General features: G+C 47.1%; 1 protein-coding gene across 5 annotated transcripts in view; it reads left to right on the plus strand.

Annotated features, from left to right (window-relative positions):
- The window catches only part of LOC119968762 (transmembrane protease serine 2-like), a 94,343-nt gene extending 70,141 nt beyond the window's left edge, over positions 1-24,202 (plus strand). For 4 of the 5 annotated variants that reach the window (XM_038801457.1, XM_038801454.1, XM_038801455.1 and 1 more), the window contains 6 exons: positions 339-513; positions 9,239-9,411; positions 14,564-14,659; positions 16,696-16,832; positions 21,113-21,265; positions 23,571-24,202. In XM_038801457.1, coding sequence (XP_038657385.1) covers positions 339-513; positions 9,239-9,411; positions 14,564-14,659; positions 16,696-16,832; positions 21,113-21,265; positions 23,571-23,582 — 746 coding nt within the window. In that variant the 3' untranslated portion in view covers positions 23,583-24,202. The remainder of the gene's footprint in view (positions 1-338; positions 514-9,238; positions 9,412-14,563; positions 14,660-16,695; positions 16,833-21,112; positions 21,266-23,570) is intronic. The other variant, XM_038801458.1, reaches the window with a different exon arrangement.
- The last annotated feature ends 1,111 nt before the right edge of the window (positions 24,203-25,313 follow it).

Raw genomic sequence — 25,313 nt, forward strand, 5'->3', positions numbered from 1 at the left:
TCTGCCCCGGTCACTCCTATCACTCCCATCACCTTTCCGGATCTTCATTAATGATCAATAGAAGTTATTTGAAAGCAGGAGGTGTCTTGTGAACTGTAACAATTGGCCGCGGTGACCCTGAGGAAGGCCACTACCCTGCTCACCAACTCCCCCCATACTTATTTTGACTAATCTCTTGTTCAGACAACTCCATAATTCCCTTTCGAAAGTTCTTGTGGGTGCAAGATCCACTTACCTCAGACAACTCCACATCCTGACCAATCCTTCTTTCATCGCCCTTTTGTCGTCAGTGGTCAGCTAAATCGTGCCTTCTTTCTCTTCCGTGTCCCCTGATGTAGATTGTGGACACCGCAGCTACACAAGCAATATTTCCCGAAGGATAATCGGCGGAGCAGCGGCAATTAAAGGGGAATTTCCATGGCAGGTCAGCCTCCATTTTGAGCATCGTCACCTCTGCGGGGGCTCCATTATCGCACCTTATTGGGTGATTACAGCAGCACACTGTGGAGAGAGGCAAGTTCTTTTTTACTATTTAATTTTCACATTTAAAAAAAAACTATAATTCGGCTGCATAAAATCTGCTGACTTTTCTTCACATATTACTGTGACCGATTGATCTTTGAAAAATAACTGAGTTCTTGCTTTTGAACAATATGATTGGTGCCATCGAATAATCAATTGTATGTTGAGTTGTCCATTAAGCTGCTAGGCCACCTTGTAACCAGGTAACTCTTCCAATCATGAGCCAGTTATTGTCGTTTTTGGCCTAGTATGTGGTGAGTGAGGTCCTGGACTTACCCAAAGCTGGTGGTGACAGTACTGTTAGTGAACTCTGTCTTTTATTGACCATGATGCTAATCTTTTACAATGTAGTCTTTACATGGCAAGGTAGCACAGTGGTTAGCGCTGTTATTTCACAGCACTAGGGTCCCAGGTTCAAAACCCGGCTGGGTCACTGTCTGCATGTTCTTCCCGTGTACTGCATGGGTTTCCTCCGGGTGCTCCGGTTTTCCTCGCACAAGTCCCGAAAGACGTGCTGTTAGGTGAATTGGACATTCTGAATTCTCCCTCAGTGTACCCGATCAGGCACCGGAATGTGGCGACTGGGAGATTTTCACAGTAACTTCACTGCAGTGTTAATGTAAGCCTACTTGTGATGAATAAATATTATTATTAGATCCTATCTTGTTTGGGATGGTCATTGCCTGTGCACTTGAATAGCATAAATGTTACTTGCCACTTGTCAGCCCAAATTTGGATATTTGTTCCGGTCTTGTTGCATTAGAACATGGACTGCTTCAGCATCTGAAGAGTTGTGAATGGTGCTGAACATTGTCCAATCATCTGCAAACAGCCTCACCTCTGAGTATGAGATTGCTGGAAATGTCCAGGAGCCTCTGGAAGGGGTATATACTTGTGATTGAAAACATACACTCAATGAAGCATAAAGGGTTAATGTTTAAATAAGGAAATATGAGCCTGGGTTCTCTGGTTCCCCAGCCGCGTGGTATTTAGTGACGCGCTGTTCGCTCGTGGCGGGATTCTATACTCATGCTGCTTGTCAATGGGATTTTCCATTGTAGCCACTCCATGCCGCCGGTGACCTGCTGGTGGGGGCTCACTGCCGGCGGGTATCAAAGAACCTCAATGGCGAGAGAATTCCAGCCATCTAGTCCGTATCATCAACAGTGTAAGATCACATGGTGACAGAGCATGAAGAGAAATAGATCTGTGTAGAATGTTGGGCAGGGACTGCATTGCAAATAGTTGGCATAACGTTCAATAAAAGATGGAGTTTTCCTCCAACATTATTTGTAAGCCCAGGACCAGGTCTATTACATACCAGACCAAAAACAGGAATACCAGATGGTGGAAACGGTTAACGATGGCGGAAGGAGCAACAGGCGAAGAGCCCGAATGACTGGAAGAAGCAGCCAGGGAAACGACAGCAGGATCTGAACAGTGTTAGAAAATCTTCAACTGTACTCCAGAAGAAGCAATAATCTCAGGAAGAGACGGGAAATGTCCAACCATTATCAGGGTGCTTCAACCACATGGGAGGCCTGGGTCAAGCCAAGAAGTAGCAGAACTGGTATTGCAGGTACAGAGCAACATTGGGCCAAGCAGAAAGACTAGCCAGTCAGTACCTAACTGTACACCATTGGTAACAGTGCAGATTATATTATGGTCGGGCAGGACATAAGCAAAGAAGCGGCATTGTATCAAGACTCATAACTTTGATACTTACTTCAATTTTCAGGAAAACGTAAGGACAGCAGATAATTTTCCTTAAAAGACATTAGTAAACCAGATGGGTTTTTACAACTATGGTTTCATGGTCTTCATTAGACTTTTAACGCCAGGTTTTTTTATTGAATTCAAATTTTACCATCTGCCGTGGTGGAATTTGAACCCAGGTCCCTTACCTCCTCTCCCACTGTACAAGACAAGCAGCAAACAACTATAGATCCACTGTCACACATTCTTGTTGGGAAGTCTGAGCACGAGAACATAAACCTTGTTGAGGACAGACAGTCATACAGATTGTAACAAAATTCCGAGCAGCAACCGCACAGAAGCAAGCGCGGAAGACAAATGAAGAAAGTGCTAAAATGTGAGAATACAGTAAAATGGGTGTCCAGAATATGTTCCTAACAATCTCATCCTAAAACAGTGCTTCCAGCAATGCAGACATCTCAGTACTCTGGACGACTTGTTCATCCGTGATGTGAGGCTGGTCACGTTGAGTCCTCAGACTCAAAATCCTTCAAAGAATACATGAGGGGCACCAGGCATTAGAAAGTTCTGTTTCAGGGCACAAAGTTTACTTTCTGGCCAGGTACAACTTCAGAAGCAGTCATCAATTCATCAAAATAACTTTTGAGACACATGGCATTCTAGGTCTTGTCGTTTCAGACAATGGCCTACAGTTTGTGAAAAAGGAGTTCAAGAAATTTACAGAAGACTGTAGATTTGCCCACAAAACCAGTTCACTCAGGTGCCCATGAGTAAGTGGTACAGTGAGGAATAAGAACTGTCAAAGCTTTGTTGAAAAAGAATGATGATACCAACTTAGCACTGTTGAGCTGTTATTCCACACCACACCAGAATGGATTGGCTTCATCAAAACGTCTGATAGCAAGAAGATTATGCACAAACTTCCTGTTCTACCAATCTGTTCATACCATGTCTAAAAATCAAGAGAGTAAGGGAGAACGAGGGTGATTACCATGTCAATCAGACAAAGAATTACTATCAATGTCAAAAAGTGCACAAGTTACCAGAACACCAACCAGGTGAACCAGTTTGGATTGGAGACCAGAATAGAGAAGGCCAAGTACTGGAAAAGACACAAAGCCAAGATTTTATGTGGTTGATCAAAACCTCAAGATATTCTAAAGTATATCAATGGGAAGGGGATAACAGGGAATGAGTAAGGCTCATTAGGGACAAAGGGGGCAACCTGTGGATGGACACAGAGGACATTGGTCGGGTGTTGGTCGAATACTTCAACATCTGTCTTCAGCCAAGAGAATGAGGATATGGGTAAGGAACACAGGGAGAGAGACTGAGATTCCTGAGAAAATTGACATAGGGAGTGACAAAGTATTGGAGGTGTTGGCAGGCTTAAAAAATGGACAAATCTCCAGGTCCGGATGAATTGTGGGAGGCGAGGGAAGAGTTTGCAGTGCCTCTGACCCACATTTTAAATTCCTATCTGACCATAGGGCAGGCACCAGAGAATTGGAGAACAGCTAATGTGGTTCCACTATTTAAGGAGTGTTGTAGAGATAAACCAGGGAACTACAGACCAGTAGTCGAATCTTTGAATTGCCTTGATTGCTCCAGATGTGATGGTGGTAACCAAACCTGAAATTGGATAGATTGAACATCTGACTTTCCAAACATACGACAAATATTAACTCTTCTTGCTTGTAGAGTAGCAAGCTTTGTGACATGGTGATGTATTATAATCCTAGCCTCTCTAAATCAGGAGCGACTCCCAAAGCAGCCCGTTTGATTGGCACCCAATCCACACCTTAAAAGTTCACTCCTTCCAGCACAGACGCATAGTGGCAGCAGAGGGTGCCATCTACAAGGTGCAGTGAACTCAACTACTCTCCTTCAATAGCACCTTCTAAACCAACTGGAAGGACAAGGGCAGATGATGCACGGGAATGCCACCATCGGCATGTCCCGCTTGAAGCCACGCGCCATCCTGACTTGGAAATACATCGTCGTTCCTTCACTGTCACTGGGTCTAAATCCTCCCTGGGAACTCCCTCCCTAACAGCACTGTGGGTGTACCTACACCACATGGACTGCAGGGGTTCAAGAAGGCAGCTCACCACCACCTTCTGAAGGATAATTGGGGATGAACAGTAAAAATGTTGGCCTGTGGAAAATAATTTTTTTAAAACCTCGACTGTCCTTGCACCTTGCTTCACCTAGCTAATCCCAGGAAGACCGGGAGGCCTGTGCACATAGAATTAAATCAGAATCTTGGGTTAATCATCATAGAATCATAGAATTTACAGTGCAGAAGGAGGCCATTCGGCCCATCGAGTCTGCACTGGCTCTTGGAAAGAGCACCCTACCCAAGGTCCACACTTCCACCCTATCCTCAAAACCCAGTAACCCCACCCAACACGGAGGGCAATTTTGGACACTAAGGACAATTTAGCATGGCCAATCCACCTCACCTGCACATCTTTGGACTGTGGGATGAAGCCGGAGTACCCGGAGGAAACCCACGCACACACAGGGAGAACGTGCAGACTCCGCACAGACAGTGACCCAAGCCGGGAATCGAACCTGGGACCCTGGAGCTGTGAAGCAATTGAGCTAACCACAATGCTACCGTGCCGTCAATGCATATTTAACACATCTAAATGTCAGAGCCACCTCTCCCACTGAGGCTTTCAGTCTGCTGAAGAATGAGCTCAGGTTCCCGATGAAAATAGGTGAGTTTCTGTTGGCTTACTGACATGCCAGTAGTTTTTGGTGTTTTAAGCTGCCATCCATGTTGGCACAGACTACAATATCCCACCGTGGTTCTGTTTGCCATGTATATAGCAGGGCTTCATTTCCCTGAACAGTGAATGCCATGTAGAAAGCAGTCCAACATTGGCCTTCCAAGATGCTCATTTCACACTACATACAAGGCATCCAAGACTTGTACCTAACTGTAGCAAACAAGAAGAGTACCTCTGGAAATTTCAAGCAAAACAGAAAATGGTGGGAAGTACTTATTGCCATGCTTGTAAAATGATATAAACGCATCAATCACTCGTGAGGTATTGGATAAACATGATATAAGTTAGTTTATTAATTCTAGGCATATATGGACAGATGCATATGGATAGAAATGTTAAAGGCATCAGTGCTGCCAAGCTTTGCGAATGTGCTCTGCTAAAAAACACTTCATTTTTAGTAATGTCATTCTGCAATCACTTCAATGCACATTACAACTAATAGGCCAGACAAAGTTCAAAGTGAAAGACGTTTCAGGTATTAAAATCTTCCTTGAAAATATATTAGAAGAACAGTACAGCACAGAACAGGCCCTTCAGCCCTCAATGTTGTGCCGAGCCATGATCACCCTACTCAAACCCACGTATCCACCCTATACCCGTAACCCAACAACCCCCCCCTTAACCTTACTTTTATTAGGACACTACGGGCAATTTAGCATGGCCAATCCACCTAACCAGCACATCTTTGGACTGTGGGAGGAAACCGGAGCACCCGGAGGAAACCCACGCACACAGGGGGAGGACGTGCAGACTCCACACAGACAGTGACCCAGCCGGGAATCGAACCTGGGACCCTGGAGCTGTGAAGCATTTATGCTAACCACCATGCTACCCAGCTGCCCCTAATTATTACAATTACAATTAAAGCTTTGACACCAACCAGCCAGTTACAGAGAACAGTAGCAAACAAAAACTATGTGCTCCGGTGCATCACGCCTTTGGCCTCCAGCGCATCAATAGCTTTCCTCACCTATAATTGTCAGATATTCCTCCTGTGTTAAGAACCCCTCTGATGATAAATGCGAGGATATCCCAAAACCCAGAAAAGTAACTTGGAATATAGGTTCTTAGTGGTTTATATTTTCAATTTGGTTTACTGTGAGAAAATATATGCACACCAGGGAGGAAGTCTGTCATAATATACACCAGTATATCATGGTGCAGACACACACACTGATTGACACACAGCAAGACCAATCAACACACACAACACCACAGCCAATCACCAGTTAGAGCACACTCACTATAAAGCCAGAGGGCATTAGTTTTCCCGCTCATTCGGGATGCAGCCTCTCAGAAGGACAGAGCTCACAGCTTGCAGCATAGATCTTCACCATGTGTTGAATGCATAGACTGGTTAGGATAGGTGTAGTAATCCACGGGAGGCAGGAGTTCCGTCACCACACCAATATTTATTTACAATAACGATATTACAGGAGCAGCTACAAACAGTGCTGCTAGCAGTCCAGTCAACCTAAGACTGCTCACAAAGCCTACACAGGTGATTATATGGACCCCCTCAATGAGCTATCATTGAGGGAGCTCATACTCCAATTGGCCAACCAATAAAGCCAATTGGAGTTCATTACAATAGGCATAGGTCTTTAGTTTAATCTAACATAGTGTCAACCCACAGTGCAAGTATGTTCAACAGTTTCTAGCTTAATAAAATAGCGTTGTACTATTTAAAGTGTTGGTAGCCTGTATGTGTTACTGCTGAGGTAGATACAGTCTCCACGGATCCAGAGTACCCAACACATCACAGTCCAGTTGCTTTCTGATCAATTAATAAAGAATATTTATCAACTTAAAAGAAAAACACACGGTAAGAGGACTATGATACGCAATAAGAGCACACTTAACTACACTGATGGTTATACACACACAGTATTATATGTAGTTACCCCTTTGTTCCCACCTACCGACATTTCCTGAACTCTGAGGTCCCCTTGTTCCCAAACGACATCCAATATTATAAAACTATGAGCTAGATCCGGCAGATAATTACCACACGCAGGTTATTTGTCCACATTTGGGAGAATCGTTTTCATCTTCAGCACAGGTGTACACTTCCCGTTTGAGTTTTGGATTTTAACCGGCTGCCCTTTTAGCAATAATTTGTTTTCAGGGGAGACTGTTTTCTGGAGCTGGGTGAGGCTGTGGCAGTCGCTGCCTGAACTGTGACCCTTTCTCCAGTTATTGTGCTGTGGATATGTCATTCTTTCCCTTTCATGTTACCCAGTCTGTGGCCCCAGCGTTTATCATGTAAGTGTCAATTCCCTTATCTCTTCCCCTTCAAACAAGCACTTGCTTTGCCTGTTCTCTGTGGCTCAGTAAGTTGTCGTAGGAGGGCAGAATAACACATGGCTTGTGGGTGAGATGGCAGCTCAAACGTGCTGTGTAATCTCAATCAGCGGTGTGACACTCTATTGCAAACTCCTGAAACTTGGGTTGGTTATTTTCTTTAATTACCTCAGCAATGAACTGGTTTTGAGGAGCAAAACACTGCAGTGAAGTTTCTGGGACAGAACACTGCAGAGAAGTTTCTGTGCAAATCCCCATGTCAACTGTTCGGGTACACTGAGGAAGAACTCAATGTTCAATTTACTTAACATTATGCCCTGTTAACTTTAATCAGCACCTGTGACTGATATAATCACTGAAAAAGTGTCATTTGAATAATTTCTGACTTGCTAATATATCCTCTGATTTTGTTTCTAGGGAAAAAAAATTCCCTTGTCTCTCCACTTTGAAGTTACCTCTTCTACACCTCATTGTTTTCCCGTAGTCACATAGGCAAAGACTTGCTTTTCTCACTGGTGTGCGAATTTGCATATCAAAACACCCTTCAGACAGCTGCCATTATCAATCCCATTTTTTATTTTGTTTCCCCCAATTTCATTTTTTTATCTTAATTTCCCTCAATTCCTAATACCAGGAACCTACCTAAATCTTTTATAGGATCATAGAATCCCTGCAGTGCAGAAGGAGGCCATTTGGCCCATCAAGCCTGCAGACCCTGCGAATGAGCACTCTACCCATTCCTACTCCCACTATCTCTGTAACTTCATAACCTGACCTGCACATCCCTGGGCACTAAGGGATAATTGAGAATCATAGAATCTGTACAGTGCAGAAGGAGGCCATTCGGCCCATCGAGTCTGCACCAATCCTCTGAAAGTGGGGCAATTTAGCATAGCCAATCCACTTAAAATACACATCTTTGGACTGTGGGAGGAAACCAAGTACCCAGAGGAAACCCAGCAGACACGACGAGAAAGTGCAAACTCCACACAGACAGTCACCCAAGGCCTGAATTGAACCCAGGCCTCTGGCGTTGTGAGGCAGCAGTGCTAATCACTGTGCCGCCATGACGCCCAATGATCAATCCACCTAACCAGCACGTCTTTGACCTGTGGGAGGAAACTGGAACACCCGGAGGACACGAGGAGAAAGTGCAAATTCCACACAGTCACCCAAGGCCTGAATTGGACCCAGGTTGCTGGCACTGTGAGGCAGCAGTGCTAACCACTTGGTCACCGTCGGATCATATTTAAATTCCTACCTTCTTCTATACCAAGCCTTTGGTCACTTGGGCTAATGGTTTTGGCTCAATGTCAAATATTGTCTGATTATTTTTGTTTTGTTAATCGGATGTGGCCGTCAGTGTGTCAATTCTGACTGGGCAAGCATATATTGTCCGTCTTTAATTGCTCCTTGAACTGTGTAACTTGCTCGGCCATTTCTGAGGATCGTTAAGAGTCACATGTAGGCCAGACCAGGTAAGGATACTGGACATGAGTGAGCCAGATGGGTTTTTTAAAACACTAGTTTCATAGACTTTCAATTCCACATTTTTAATTAATTCACAATTCTCCATCCACTGCATATGGAATTTGAACCCTCTCGAGCATTACCCCAGGTGTCTGGATTACTAATCCAGTGACAGTACCAATGCACCACCAACTATTAATTATCTATGAATCACTTTGGGATGTTTTACCAGATTTAAAAGTATGAAATCGAGTTTGATGAAACAGGGTCCGGGGAAGCTGACACAGACCAAAAGTGAATCCGTAGTTTGTTTCAGTGACATAGGTGCCATGTAATATGAATGCAGGTTATTGCTGTTCAGTACATTCAGTGGAATTTACAAGATTTAGAGGTGCTTATTCTTCTAAGTCATATATTCCTCTTTGCAGGCATCCCTATCCTTCTCTTTGGCGAGTATATGGTGGCATTCTAAGACAGACAGAAAGACGCACTGTAAAAGCTCACGCTGTAGAGAAATTTATCAGGCATGAAAAGTTTAACAAACGGAACAAAGATTACGATGTCGCACTAATGAAGCTAAAATCTCCTTTCAAATTTTCAGGTAACTCAAATTATTTTATGAAAATACTTAGCTCATCTCTCCTCTGCACTCTGCGTTGACAATTTAAAAACAAATAATAATTTGATTGTTTTTTTCCCAATTAAGTGGCAATTTAGCGTGGCCAATCCACCTACCTTTGCACTTCTTTTTGGTTGTGGGAGTGAGCCCCATGTAGACACGGGGAGAATGTGCAAACTTTACTTGGACAGTGACCCGAGGCCAGGATCGAACCCGGGTCTTTGGCGGCGAGAGGCAGCAGTGCTAACCACTGCGCCATCCTTGGGTTGTCAACTCTGATTGTTTTTTAAAATTGATTTTTACGGAATGTTGTCCATCCCTAATTTCCCTTGAGGTGCATTCTAAGCGGCACAGTAGCACAGTGGTTAGCACTGTTGCCTCACAGTGCCATGGTCCCAGGTTTGATTCCCGACTTGGGTCACCGTCTGTACGGAGTCTGCGTGTCCTCCCTGTGTCTGCGTGGGTTTCCTCCGGGTGCTCCAGTTTCCTTCCACAAGTCCCGAAAGACGTGCTTGTCAGGTGAATTGAATATTCTGAATTCTCCCTCTGTGCACCCGAGCAGGCGCCGGAAAGTGGCGATGAGGGTCTTTTCACAGTAATTTCATTGCAGTGTTATCTAAGTCTGCTTGTGGCAATAAAGATTATTATTATTAAGATATTGCATCACGTGGCCTTCCACCTCAATCGCCTCGCCAATTGCAAAATACTTCTTTCCCCATCTGAATATTTTATTAACTGATGAAGCGCAACATTTGTGTAGTGCTTTTCATGTGGCAAAATCATGGTATTCAAAGGTTTGAAACACATCGTCGAGATGTATTTTAGCACCTCGACAAACCTCTTGGACAGCACCTTTCAGAATTGCAATCTCTTCCACCTTAAAGGGCAAAGGCCACAGAGATCCTTTTTGACTTGGAACTAAATCGCCGTTCCTTCACTGCCTCTGGGTCAAAACCCTGGAGCTCCCTCCCTAACAGCACAGTGAGGGTACCTACACCACATGGATTGCAGTGGTTCGAGAAGTTGTCTCACCACTGTCTTCTTAAGGGATTGGCAACAAATGCCAGTCTGAACAGTGAACCTACAGCTCAAAGTTGAATGACAAAAAGCAAGCAGAGGTCAGACAGCATCTGTGGAGAGGAAAGCATAGTTAACATCTCACTTGTCTGAATTGGAAAAAGAATGCGATGGGTTTTTGAAGAACGTATAGAGACAGGGAAAGAGGAGAGGGAGTAAAGAACAAAAGGGTTGATCTGTTGTAAGGGGGAAGGCAGGAAAGGCTGAGTGATGGAAAGTGGAATTCGGACAGTCACTGATGACTACATAGTGTTCACTTCCATTTGCAATTCCTTGGATCGGAAACAGTTCATGTCCAGATGTAGCAAGGGCCAGAGAACATCCAGACATGGAGATTTGGTTAGCACTACTGCTGCACAGCGCCAGGGACCCAGTTCAATTCCAGTCTTGGGTGATGGTCTGTGTGGAGTTTACACTTTCTCAACATGTCTGCGGGGATTTCCCCCGGGGGCTCTGGATTCCTCCAAGTCCAAAGGTTTGTAGGTTAGGTGGGTTGGCCATGATAAATTTCCCTTTAGTGTCCAAGGGTTAGGTGATGTTACTGGATAAGGCGGTGGTGTGGGCCAAGTAGGTTGCTGTTTCCAAGGGTTGACGCAGACTTGATGGGCCGAATGGACTCCTTTACACTGTAGAGATTCTGTGATTCTGACTACCATTTGTGCCATTCAAGTGCCAGACATGATCATCACTAGGATAGAGTGTAGTCAGCCGCTCTTGACAATCAATGGCATTGCCATCATTGAATCCCCGACCATTAACATCCAGGGGTTACCATTGATTAGAACCTGAATTGAACCCATCACTTAACTTACTATGGCTACGAGAGGAGCTCAGAGGCTTCGCTTTCTGAACCAAGACTCACCTCCTGACTCTGCAAAGCCTGTCCTCCATCGAGTAGGCAAACGTCAAGAGTGCGGTGCAATACACTCCATTTGCCTCAATGAGTGAAACTCCAACAAAACTCAAGAAGCTCCTAGAGAGTTCCAAGATTTTGTCCCAGCGACAGAGAAGGAACGGCGATATATTTCCATGTCAGGGTTGTGAGTGACTTGGAGGGGAACCTCCAGGTGGTGGGGTTCCCAGTAATCTACTGCTCTTGTCCTTCTAGATGGTAGTGGTCATGGGTTTGGAAGGTGCTGTCGAAGGAACCTTGGTGAGTTCCTGTAATGCATCTTGTAGATGGTACACACGGCTATCACTGTTTGTCGGTGGTGGAGGGTTTGAATATTTGTGGAAAGGGGAGCAATCAAGCGGGGATGCTTTGTTCTGGATGGCGTTGAGCTTCTTGAGTGTTGTTGGAGCTGCACTCATCCAGGCAAGTGGAGAGTTTTCCTGACTTGTGCCTTGTAGAAGGTGGACAGGCTTTGGGGGCGGGGGGGGGGGGGGGGGGGGGTCAGGAGGTGAGTTACTCGCTGTAGGATTCCCAGCTTCTGGCCTGTCCTGGTAGCCACCATATTAATGTGGCTAGTCCAGTTCAGTTTCTGGTCAATTGTAACCCCTGGATATTGATTGTGGGGGATTCAGCGATGGTAATACCATTGAATGTCACAGGGCAATGGTTAGATCCTCTCTTGTAGTAGAAAGTCATTGCCTGGCACTTGTGTGGCACAAATGTAACTTCCCACTTGTCAGCACAAATCTGGATATTGTCCAGGTCTTGCTGCATTTAGACATAGACTGCTTCAGGATCTGAGGAGCTGTGAATGGTGCTGAGCATTGTACAGTCATCTGCGAGCCTTCTGACTTTATGATGGAAGGAAGGTCTTGATGAAGCATCTGAAGATGGTTTGGCCTAGAACACTACCCTGAGGAACGCCTGCAGTGATGTCTTGAAGCTGCGATGACTGACCTCCAACCACCACAACCATTTTCCTTTGTGCCGGGTATGACTCCAACCAGCGGACAGTTTCCCCACTGATCCCCATTGACTCCAGTTTAGCTCGGGCTCCTTGATGCCATACTCGATCAAATGCTGCCTTGATGTCAAGGGCGGTCACTCACACCTCACGTCTGGCATTCAGCTCTTTTGTCCATGTTTGAACCAAGGCTGTAATGACGTCAGGAGCTGAGTGACCCTGGCGGAACCCAAACTGAGCATCTGTGAGCAGGTTATTGCTGAGTAAGTGCAGCTTCACAGTGTTGTTGATGACTACTTCCATCACCTTGCTGCTAATGGAGAGTAGAATGATAGGGGGGTAATTGGTTGCGTTGGATTTGTTTCTTGAGTCCAGGTCACACCTGGGCAATTTTCCACATTGCCAGGTAGATGCCAGTGTTGTAGATGTACTGGAACAGCTTGGCTCGGGGTGTAGCAAGATCTAGGGCGCAAGTCTTCAGTACTGTTGCCAGAATATTTGCAGTATCCAGCGTCTTCAGCCGTTTCTTGATGTCACATGGGGTGAATCGTATTGGCTGAAGATTGACATCTGTGATGCTGGGGACCTCCGGAGGAGACCGAGATGGATCATCCACTCAGAACTTCTGGCTGAAGATTGTTGCGAATGTTTCAGCCTTGCCTTTTGCGCATATGTGCTGAACTCCTCCCTTATTGAGGATGGGGATATTTGTGGAGCCTCCTCCTTCAGCGAGTTGTTCAATTGCCCACCACCGTTCATGGCTGGATGTGGCAGGACTGAAGATCTTAGACCTGATTCATTTGTTGTGGAATCACTTAGCTCCGTCTACGACTTGCTGCTTATGCTGTTTGGCACACAGAAATCCCGTGTTGATGAATTGAGGCTGGGGCAGAGTGAGGCAGTCTCGCTGAGGTGCAAACAGGCAGTCTGAGTGAGCACATGATTGCTCGGTTGGAAGCAGATGGTGTTGGGGGCCAACTATCACCCGAGGGGTGAAAGCAGTTGGGTTCAGCCTCACACAATTGTCAGAGGGGGGGTGGTTGGCATCAGTGAAAAGGAAGTGGAGTTTGTCGCTGCGTTGCTGGCAATGACTTCAAGTCTTCCCAATATGTAGTTGGAGGAAATCCCTGCTCACCCAGCACTGGGTGTCGGACAAGCAGTCTGACAATTTAGAGACACTGGACTGTTTGGAGCGAGCTGGTGGTGAGTTAGAGCTTGGCGTCATCAGGATACATGTGAAAACTAACACCATGCTTTCAGATGATGTCACCTAGGGCAGCATGTAAAGGGGGCAAGGGACCAAGGGGGAACACCAGAGGCAACTGAGTGCGAGTGGGAAGAGAAACTGTTGCAGGTGATTCTTCGGCTAAGACTGGGTAGATAAGAACGGAACCAGGGGACTGCCGTCCTATCCAGCTGGACATTAATGGAGAGACGTTGAGGAGAATGGATAATAGGCAACTATATTAAAGGCAGCAGCCCGGTCCTGATATGTAATTACAGGTCAGGAATAATTCTGCTTCAAACGAGTTCACACCTTGAGGTGTTTCTAAGAAATATGATGAGGCGCTATATCTTTTTAACAAATACATTTAGAGCACCCAATTCATTTTTTCCAATTAAGGAGTAATTTAGCGTGGCCAATCCACCTACCCTGCATATCTTTGGGTTGTGGGGGTGAAACCCACGCAAACACGGGGAGAATGTGCAAACTCCACACGGACAGTGACCCAGAGCCGGAATCGAACCGGGGACCTCGGCGCCGTGAGACAGGAGACCAGGAACGCCACCATGCTGCGCTCTATCAATGAAAGTCTATTTTATTCTTTAGAGGCATAGTTTTTTTTATATTTTATATCCCAGATCTAGGCACTGATGACACTAGTTTCTATTTGTGTAACATGTTTTATTCACAATACTCTAAAATATCCCTGCAGTCCCAAAATATCTGCTGACAGCGCAGGCTTCCAGCTGTTTCTGCAGCTTTATTTGCTTTCCCCTGACTCCACACTCAGGCTTAACCAATCAAGCACAGTGAGCGTAGATCTGCTGGACTCATAATCGAACACAGAACCGTTGAACACTGACAAAATTGAAAAACTTTTCAGTTAAAAAATAATTGTAACTAACCCATTTTATAAATTAGTTTTGAAATGATCCCACTGGTTGATAACAGCTCCGTTATTGTCTCCTGACGTTAGAAATAATAAGACCAGTTTGTTTGCCAAACTATGGACAAGGATTTCAGACTGCCGACGAGTGCTGGATTTCTGGATGGGGAGATTTAGTGGAAGGAGGTAAGAGAATACTGATTGCTAATTGGCTGCGCAATCACATAGCTTCAAGGGAACATTGCCATGGATTGAGCTTTGAGCCTCCGTGCTAAATACTCCTGGACCACATCAAACAGAAGGGCTGAGGCTCTGTTCTTAGTCTGTATCAAACTGGTGGGCAGGAAATGACCAGCTGGCCCCACATCATGAGGGTTGGAATATCCTGACCAGACACCTCTTCCCTCCCCGCTACCTTCAAAGTCATGAAATATCCTGGCCGAGGCGAAGTGAAAGAGGACAAAATAGCGAGGGCCACTAAAGTGGTTCAACATTCTTGGAAATTCCTCGCTGTCACCTCCCCATGAACCCCCAGGTTATCAAAACAAGGCCAGAAGGACTGATTGATATAGAGCCATAGAGCTCCTACAGTGCAGAAGGAGCCTGCGCCTACCCTCTGAAAGAGTACCCTACCTAGACCCCGCCCTATTCCCATAACTTCATCTAACCTTTTGGACACGAACGGGCAATTTATCAAGGCCAATCCACCAAACCTGCACATCTTTGGACTGTGGGAGGATACCAGAGCACCCGGAGGAAACCCACGCACACACAGGGAGAACGCGCAGACTCCGCACAGACAGTGACCCGAGGTCGGAATTGAACCCTGGTCCCTGGCGCTGTGAGGCAGCAGTGCTAACCACTGTCTCAATCATCAGCAAAGTAATGGAAGGTGTCAATAATGCTATCAAGTTTGGGTTTCATTAGGGGCACGCGCCAGACCTCATTGCAAACGTGTGCAAAACAGCTGAATTTCAGGGGTGAGTTGACAGTAACTTCTTTTGACATCAATCCCCCCCTTGGTATTTAATGGTGTGATGATAGCTGAATTCCCCACCAACAATATCCTGGGGGTTACCATCAACCAGAAGTTGAACTGGATTAGCCATATAAATACTGTGGCTACTAGAATAGATCAGAGGTTGGGAATTTTATGGTGAGTAACTCCACCTCCTGACTCCCCAAAGCCTGTCCACAATCTACAAAGCAAGCCTGGCATGCGATGGAATATTCTCCGCTTTCCTGGATAAGGGCATCTGCAACAACACTAAAGAAGCTCAACACCATCCAGGAAAAAAGCTTGTTTGATCGGCACCCCTTCCACCACCTCAAACATTCACTCCCTTCACTCTGGCGCACATGGCTGTAGCGTGCACCAATTACAGGATGCATGACAGTCAATCGTCGATTCCTCAGGAACTCACCCAGACGTCAGCCATCACTGTGAGTCACAAAAACTCTTTAAAATTCTTGTCTTCCTCACGGGGAACATCAGCTCCTCTCTTTTTGAGGATACGGCTTTTGATTTCCCCCACCTCGGACTGCCGTCAAAAACTGTTCATATCCCAGTTGCTCAATTTCCCCTCCTGAGACTGTGGCCCACTGGATTCACATGGCTGCACCCCAGCATCTCACCACCGACGTGTGACCCCAGCTCTCTGGTTGCTCTGGTTGCCCGCTGTTCACGGGCTTTCCTTTGCCCCGGCCACCAGCTTCACCGAGCTTGGCACTGCCCCCCCCCCCCCCCAAGGTCTCTCAGAGCTCCAATCTCCCCGGCTACACCGAGCAAATACTTCTCCTGGGCTTCCCAGAGGCCTGACTCTTGGTGGCACTGTGCTATCACACTTATGGCTCCACATGACCTGTCGCGGGGGGGGCTTCCAATCCAAGGCCTGGAGGCTGCCTCTCTTCGTCCGCTTCCGAAAATTAATGGCGATGGAAGCTGGATTCTCAGTTGGAAGTCTCCAGCAGGACCCCCCCCCCCCCCCCCGCAGCTTCAAACCATTCCTGAGCAGGTGTCAAAGAAAAGCACGAGTGGGGGCACATGCACAGCCCAAATCCCTGTCCTTCCCTACACTTGCACCAGAGCTCCCGGGCACGCCTGGGGATTGTGGTCCTGGGCCCCCGCCTGGGAAATTCACCAACCCAACAATGCCCATTCCCTCACAACAGGACGTATATGTTGCTTGGACCATTAATATGTTTCACCATCATTTCATCAGGTACTCCATCGCAAAACCTGCAAAGGACCTCCCTGCCTCTGATTACGTACCGGGATTGCAGGACGGCATATTACGAATTCCTCACGTCCCGCATGCTGTGTGCTGGTTTTGAAGAGGGTGGAGTCGATGCATGTCAGGTATTGGTAGCATGTGGCATGTTTTTACCAAATCCCCTCCCCGCGCCAACAAATAAATCCCTGTTCGGTTCTAAATTCAGCTGTAAATCCAGCAGAGAGAATGCCACCAATACCCTAGGTATCCTACAATCAGGGAAAGAGTGCAATCGGTCTGCTGGCTCACTTGGCTCAGTAAAAAAGGCCAGGAATTAATAATTTGTATATTAGCAACTTAAACACGGTGTGCACGGTGTGGCGGGAGGCTGGGGGGGGGGGGGGGGGTAGGATAGAATTGACCTAATTAATGCAAACATTCCCCCCCCCCCGCTCGATTTAATGGGGCTTCAGTGCCACAGAGAACAGGCTCTCAGCTGGAAGCTCCGGGCAGAGTGAGAAATGGGGTGAGAAGAGATAGCTGCTGGATGGCTGGCGCAGACAGGATGGGCTGAATGGCCTCTTTCTGCACCATAAAACGAGCTCGGGGCGGTTTGGAACCCACGTTCATTGGGAGCACAAGCCACGATGTGGGTGCAAAATCTCACGAGAATCGGAAAAAGGGATTCTCGCCGACGAGATCTCGTTTTCCAATTTTCCCTGCCCCCCTCGCCGGTGATGCCACGTTGGCAAGGTTTACGACGGGCATTTAAAAAACTTGAAGCAGCCAAACACAACTCGCCAGGGGTGCAAAGGCAAGTGTTAGCCCCTCGGGGGGAAAGGGTACTTCCTGGGTTGGGCCCACTGGGGAGCCCCATTTAGGGGCCGGGCGAATGGGGCAAGTGGGGGGTGCCCAAGATGTTTGTGTGTGTGTGTGGGGAGCAGGGATGGGGTGGTTCCCCCATGTCCTGAGGGGAGGGGGGGGGGGGTGGAGGCAATTTATTTTCAATGCAGGTCGGGGCGCTCTTTACAAATGGTAACCCGATCTCTGTGGAGGTGGCGTTGCCACCTCTATCAGGCCCTGCCCACCATCCCCTTGCCCCAGAGTGACGGGGAAAACCACCCTCCCCCCAGATTCTCTGTGCGGAGAGTGCCAGGGAATCTGGAGAGAAAACTTGGCAGTGCCTCTGGGGAGCTACACGCCGTTTAGTTTTGCTGAAACTGACACTCTGACTAAAATATGGGAAGATTCTGCCCGATGAATCTATGACTTTATGAATGGTTGGTTTGAGGGCAGGAGGAGCCAGCAGCTCTTAAAGGGCTGCTTCCTCTGCTTAAAGGTAAATGCTGCTTTTTGGAGCCTACGCATATTTATTTTTTCACTGGTGCGCCGATGGGCAATGGGGGGCAGGGCTTCTCCTTCCCAGAAGGTGACATAAAAGAGGGTACTTCCTCCAGGAGCAGAAATGCATCCTCCACCAATAGCAGAAGATCCATAGATGATGGTAGCGGAGAGACTGCATGAAGCCTCACAGAGCCATAGACTGGGATGCAATAAGAAGGAAGACAGAACGTGGCTGAAAGGACACCTCACACAGCCCGATAGGTATCTCAGAATGCTTGAAGCACAGCTATTTTTGTAACACAGAAAATACAGCAGCCAATCGGTGCACAGTTTGATCCCGCTAAAGATAAAACGCTTTTATATATAGGCTGAAGGATAAGTTTTGGCTGGAACATCAGGCAAACTGCCCCTCTTCTCCTTTCGGTGGAACCTTTTAAGTCCACATGAGTGGCGAGACACATGAGTGGCGTTGTTTTGCGATCTCATTTAAAAAATGGCATCTCTGACAAGTACTTTTTGTACTGAAATGCCAGCCTGGATTATGCGCTCAAGTCTCTGGAGTGGGGCTTGAACCTGAATTTCTGATAAAGGGCATGGACTTAAGTTAGGCTGTTCCTATGGCCATACAACCATCGTCACGTTGAATTGATGTCCTTTCTCTCCATTAAGGCCACAGTTTTGCAGTAGGAGGCCCGTACGCCAGTTGCCATACCCTCCACCCAGTGAAAACACTGTGCCCTATCCAGTTAATTCCTGTTCCAAATGAGAAATTGATAGTGTTACCCCCCCCCCCCCCCCCCCCCCCCACGAGCATGTGCCTATCAGCCGCTGATCCGATAGCGTTTAACGCGATGGTAACCCTTATGGGAGTGGGAAGAGTCATCGTTCAGAGTTGCCTGAGGGTCAGGAGGAATCCCTGTTGCTGACAACCTGTGTGTGGTAAGTTTCCTTCCAGCAGCAAAGGGACAGAGAGCTAAACACTCTTAAGGTGGACAAACAGCGCCCTCCAGAGGAAGAGGAACGTCATGATCAATGCTGAGTCACAAAAAAATACAAATTTCCTTTTAATTTATGAATGAAAACCTAACTTTAAAAGGCACTCATTGTCAGGCACCTATTTTGCAGAGGTAGCTTGGGAGGGTGTGTGGGGGGAGTGGGGTGGCGGGGGGTGGGGGGGGGGGGGGGGGAGAGAACATCCAGTGCCATAAATACTGGCAAGTTCATTCTTTCTAATCTTTTGCAGTTGATATTTCAGATTGGTTACCTTTGAACATAGAACATAGAACAGTACAGCACAGAACAGGCCCTTCGGCCCTCGATGTTGTGCCGAGCAATGATCACCCTACTTAAACCCACGTAACCTGTATACCCGTAACCCAACAATCCCCCCATTAACCTTACACTACGGGCAATTTAGCATGGCCAATCCACCTAACCCGCACATCTTTGGACTGTGGGAGGAAACCGGAGCACCCGGAGGAAACCCACGCACACACAGGGAGGACGTGCAGACTCCACACAGACAGTGACCCAGCCGGGAATCGAACCTGGGACCCTGGAGCTGTGAAGCATTGATGCTAACCACCATGCTACCGTGAGGCCCCTATGCTTGGAGAACCTTTGTGGAGCTTTTATTCCACGGTGAACCGAACTGCAATTGGAGACATTTCTGGAATATTTAAGGAATACTCCCAAGCTTGGCACCTTGATGTGGGCTGGGGAGGTGCTGGTGGTGGTTGCGGGGGGAGGGTGCGGTAAGAAGGCGGGTTGATTTTGTTTGCTTTTTGAACCGGGCATGAACATTGAACATCTGGGTTACGCTCCAAATTCTGCACCGACCCCCCCCCCTCCCCCACTCCCCGACACCCCTTATCTTCTCCCATAGGATTATGGAATTCTGTGGCACAGGAGGAGGCCATTTGACTGTCATATCTGTCATATCCAGCCTCATGCTGTCATCCAGCTCTTGGTCTGTCACCCTGTAAGTTATGGCATTTCATGTGCATACCCAAGTACGTGTTTAAGGAGTGATCCAGCGAATACTATCACTTAATTTGTTTCATTAAAACAGGGACAATGTGTATACATGTACTTTCTGTCTGCTATGAACAGGGCTGTGTGTAATAATATAGCTAGCTTCCAGTATATGCAAATGTGCCACGTTGCGAGTCCAACTGACAACCTTACATTGGTTTGCAGGCAGAAAGAACATAGACACACATTGCGCTGCTGAACAAATTAAGTGATAGCCATTTGCTGGTTCATTTCTCAGGATAATGCCTTGACCAATCAGAGTCCAGCTGCCTGATTTAAATGTTCTAACATTTACTTGGCAGTTAACTGTCAGCCACCATTAACTGGTACATTCCCCATGGCAATGCCTCTGCAGAGTACACTAGCCAACCAATCAGTACTCTGTTCGCATACAATATAACGTTGTTGTTTTCCCCTGACATGGTATATTTGCAACTGTCCTGATGAGTGCAAGAGAAAAAACTTTGACAACATGTATTTTTTCAGCAATACCATTTGGTCTCTCTGCCAATCCCCTTCCTTAGGAATTTCTGGGCCAAATGCTTCTCAGAGTAAACTCTGGACATCTATCCACTGAAATTATTTGCTCCTAATAATGATATGCAGATCTCTCCAAAGAACCGTTGGGTGCGAATTCTGTGCTCATTGGATGAGGTGCTAGTGATTGGAGCTTATTTTCAGCTTTGCGTCCTCGGCATCCAGTAATCCTGTGTCGCGTATAACTTGGCGAGATGTAGAGGGTGAGGATCATTCGACTCTACCCCCCCCCCCAAAATTATCTTTCAGGGTCAGCCTCAGGCACTCATCCTTAGTTGCAACTTTGCCATTCAATGTCAGCCATCTTATGCTTCCCATAACCAAGGCCACGAAATAAAGGGAAATTTTATCCTTTGGTTCCGTGCTCAATAGGAATTGGATTGAAGCTGTCTGTTATAACTAGCTGATAAACAAGGCCATTGTTCCTTCAACTGATGTTGTATCTAAATTGTTTGCATCTAAGTTCAAGTATTCTGCATTGCACAAGTAACTGTTTCTTTCTATGAGACAGGGTGACAGTGGTGGCCCTTTAGTTACAACCCAGGAGTCACTGTGGTGGTTAGTAGGTATCACAAGCTGGGGTTTTGGATGTGCCAGACCTGGAAAACCAGGGGTATACTCGAGGGTCGTAAAACTGCTGGACTGGATTTACCTACAATTAAAGGCAAGTGAGATGTCTGGCAGCGGAGCAAGTTTATTTTTAAATTGACCTTCATGTGTCTCCTTCCTTGTCCAAGAAGGCTTGACTCAAGCTGAGCCACGGTTCTATGGATGCCCTGTACCCACATGATTGTTGGGCAGAGTCAAACTGATGCTCAATTAATTTTCCAATGGGAATCTTCCCATCTGATGTGTTTTGGAAGTAGGGAAGGAGATAATAATAATAATAATCTTTATTATTGTCACAAGTAGGCTTACATGAACACTGCAATGAAGTTACTGTGAAAGGTCCCGAGTCGCCACACTCCGGCGCCTGTTCGGGTGCACAGAGGGATAATTCAGAATGTCCAATTCACCTAACCAGCACATCTTTTGGGACTTGTGGGAGGAAACCAGAGCACCCGGCGGAAACTCATGCAGACACGGGGAGAACGTGCAGACTTCGCACAGACAGTGACCCAAGCCGGGAATCGAACCTGGGACCCTAGCGCGGAGAAGCAACAATGCTAACCACTGTGCTACCGTGCCCCCATCTGCTCCTCGGGCACCATTTACAGCCATGCATCATAGAGCTGGCACAGCCAATAACTTTCAGTCTGTTGAAACCCTGGACATGTTTCCCCTTGCTAGCTATGAAGATACCATGGAGCAGAATATACCAAACATGTAGTTAGCTTTGGGGCTGCTCTGTTCTACATACATTGGGGTTTCTGCTCTCTTCAGTGCTCCTGCTAGCCTTAGTCTTCCTTCTCTACATGGTAGAAAAACGCTCTTAATGGCTGCGATGGGCTCCCAGCCATTCCAAAGGCTATCAGAATTTTTGTCTTTTCGACACTTCAATTTTCCCTATCCGTTTACATTTCTGTTACTGGTGGTGCTTTCTACTCTCACCAAGATTAAGTTCCCCAGCAACATTAAAACCTACACTTGGCGTGGTGCTAATAAACTAACCCTGGATGAGTGCAGCTCCAAATACTCAACACCATCCAGGACAAAGCAGCCCGCTTGATTGGCACCCCATCCACCGCCTTTAACAGTTGCTACCCCCCACCACCGAGGCACTGTGGCAGTAGTGTGTGTACCATCTACAAAATGCACTGCAGCAACTTACCAAGCCTCCTTCAACGGCCCCTCCAAACCTATGATTTCTTCCACCAAGAAGGACAAGGGCAGTAGATGCACAGATATATCATCACCTGCAGGTTCCCCTCCAAGTCACACACCATCCTGACTTGGAAATATATTGCCGTTCCTTCACTGTAACTTGGCCAAACCTTGGAATTCCCCCGCTAACAGCACTGTGGGTGTACCTACACCACATGGACTGCAGGGGCTCATGAACCATAGAACAGAATCATAGAATCCCTACTGTGCAGAAGGAGGCCATTTGGCCTATTAAGTCTGGACTGACCCTCCAAAAGAGCACCCTACCTAGACCCATGCCCCCACCCTATCTCCGTAACCCCGTAATCACAACTAACATTTTTGGACACAAACGGGGAATTTAGCACGGCCAATCCGCCTAACCTGCACATCTTTGGAAGGTAGGAGGAAACTGGAGCACCCGCGCAGACGCGGGGAGAACGTGCAAACTCCACACAGATGGTCACCCAAGGTCGGAAATGAACCCGGGACACTGTAGCTGTGAGGCAGCAGTGCTAACCACTGTACCACCGTGCCACTCAGCAGCAGACAGCTCACCGCTACCTTCTCGAGGGCAATTAGAAATGGGCGATAAAAGTTGGTCTAGCCAGCGATGTCCATTTCCAATGAAGCAATTCAACATGAATCCTGCCATACACCTGCCTATCTCTGTACCCTCCTGCAACACATGGAAATCTGTGTTTGTCAAATTCAGGTCTCTTGTACATCCATGATTTTTTTGTTGCCCCAGCATTGTATCATCCTCCGCCTAGGCACCAAACCCTGGAACTCCTTCCCTAAACCTCTTTGTTGCTCTATCTCTCTCCTTGAAGGTGCTCCATAAAAATGTTTTCGCCAAGCTCCCAGTCCCCCCCCCCCCCCCCCCCCCCCCCACCACCTCTGCCTGAAAGTTAGTAGGCGTCAAATTTTGTCTGATTCCTGTAAGCTGCCTTGAATCATTTTGTTACACAAACGAATTTATCGGAAGAGAAAGTTATTGCAAGGTGTGGCCGTATGAGAAGGTCAATGCTAACATGCCAAATATGATACCTCTCGAAAATGACAGTCACTCCTTCCTAAGTATTTGTAAACCTACAGAACAGGTCAACTGATGCCTTTAATTTGCTGATTTCCGTTCCGATGATCATGTGATTGTCTGGTTTCAGGTACATCGCTGAAACAGGTCAGGCTTGCAAGCAGCTCTGTTGGCCGCGAGAATATAGAGAACCCAAGAGGACGCATCGAACTCTTTCTCTTCCTTCCTGGGATGCTGGACAATTCCCTGTGATGACAACCCTACTACAACCTAGCAACTACAAAACCCAAATCTCCTCAGCAATGCCCCCAACCCTCAACCTCCCAATTTCCGGAAGAACTTCTCGAAGAATGTGCTTAAATCTCCTGTCTTAGTGTTAGGATAAGCTTGCTTGCTGACTTGCAAAGACTAGCCTCCTGGGCCAAATGGCCTCTTTTTTTAAAGCGATGTACAGATTGCAGCAGTTGAACCAATCAAACTGGGCAGAGATAATATTAGCTGCTGTGTTAAAAAGTCTCATAAGTAAAATGCAGCAAAGATCAGAATGAAGGCTGAATGATCCCTGGAAAAGGTCGCATTTGGCGAAAAACCCTTTATAAAGCTTAGAAAATGGAATCCGTTGTCTGAATTGTCAGCTGGGAAATGAGTGCATTGTGATTTCTTTAGATGTTTGTACAAGAGTGTAAGTGGTACCACCGCTCACGACACATTATTATGTCCTGCATACTTCATCTTGCTTTTTAAAAAACAAATATTTTTCTACGTGTTGCCTCGTCTAGAGCAAAATAATTGTCCCGACTTCTGCTACCTGGGGATCCAGATCGCCCGTGACTGGGCACAGATCCACAAGTGGAACCTGACCAGTCTGGCGGAGGAAGTTAAAAAGGACCTACAGGGATGGGATGTGCTCCCTGGTGGGGAGAGTGCAGACGATCAAAATGAACGTACTGCCGAGGTTCATCTTTCTGTTCGGATCCACACTGATATTCATCCCCAAGGCCTTCTGCCACAACATAGACAAAATGATCATGCCGTTTGTGTGTGTCTGTGTGTGTGGTCGGGGGTGGGGTAAGAACTCAAGGATCTCCCCAATTGTCACTGCAACGGAGGGAAAAATATGGGCGGTCTGGCCCTGCCGACTCTACGATATTGGGCAGCTTCGGCAGAGAGAGTGAGGGGCTGGATACGTGAACCCACCAGGGAATGGGTAAAGATGGAGGAGTCTTGCTGCAAGGGAATGACCATCCGGGCCCTCGCCATGGCAGCGCTCCCAACCCCTCCCCGTTGAAATACACATCCTGCCCAGTGGTGGTATCCACACTAAAGACATGGAACCAGATGAGGGAATGTTTCGGTCTAACTGAGACGTCCCCCATGGCCCCCACCTGCGGAAACCACAAATTCCCATCAGCCATGCTCGACCACCTTTAAAAAATGGAGACAAGACGGGTGGGGGGGGGGGGGGGGGGGGGGGCGGGGCGGGGGGGGGGGGGGCTATAACAGTCAGGGACTTCTATAGGGGACAGACTAGCGATCTTGGGCAAGCTGACGGAAGGCCTGGAACTACCGACAGGATAGGAGCTCAGATACCTCCAAACCAAACACTTTCTCCACAAGGAGACGGCCAGATACTCCAGGACCCGAGAAACACACTATTAAAGGAACTGATAAACAGGAACAGTAAGGGGGGGGGGGACGGGGGTCTGTGCAAACATCTATGGACAGTTACTGGATATGGCAAGACTACCACTGGACAAAGCTAGATGAAATGGGAGGAAGAACTGGGGACGGAAGTGGGTTGGGGACTCTGGAGCGAAGCACTGAGCAGGGACAACTCCACCTCCTCCTGCGCTCAGCCTCATGAGGTTCAGAA

Source organism: Scyliorhinus canicula, chromosome 7 (assembly GCF_902713615.1).
Source record: "Scyliorhinus canicula chromosome 7, sScyCan1.1, whole genome shotgun sequence".
NCBI lineage: Eukaryota > Metazoa > Chordata > Chondrichthyes > Carcharhiniformes > Scyliorhinidae > Scyliorhinus > Scyliorhinus canicula.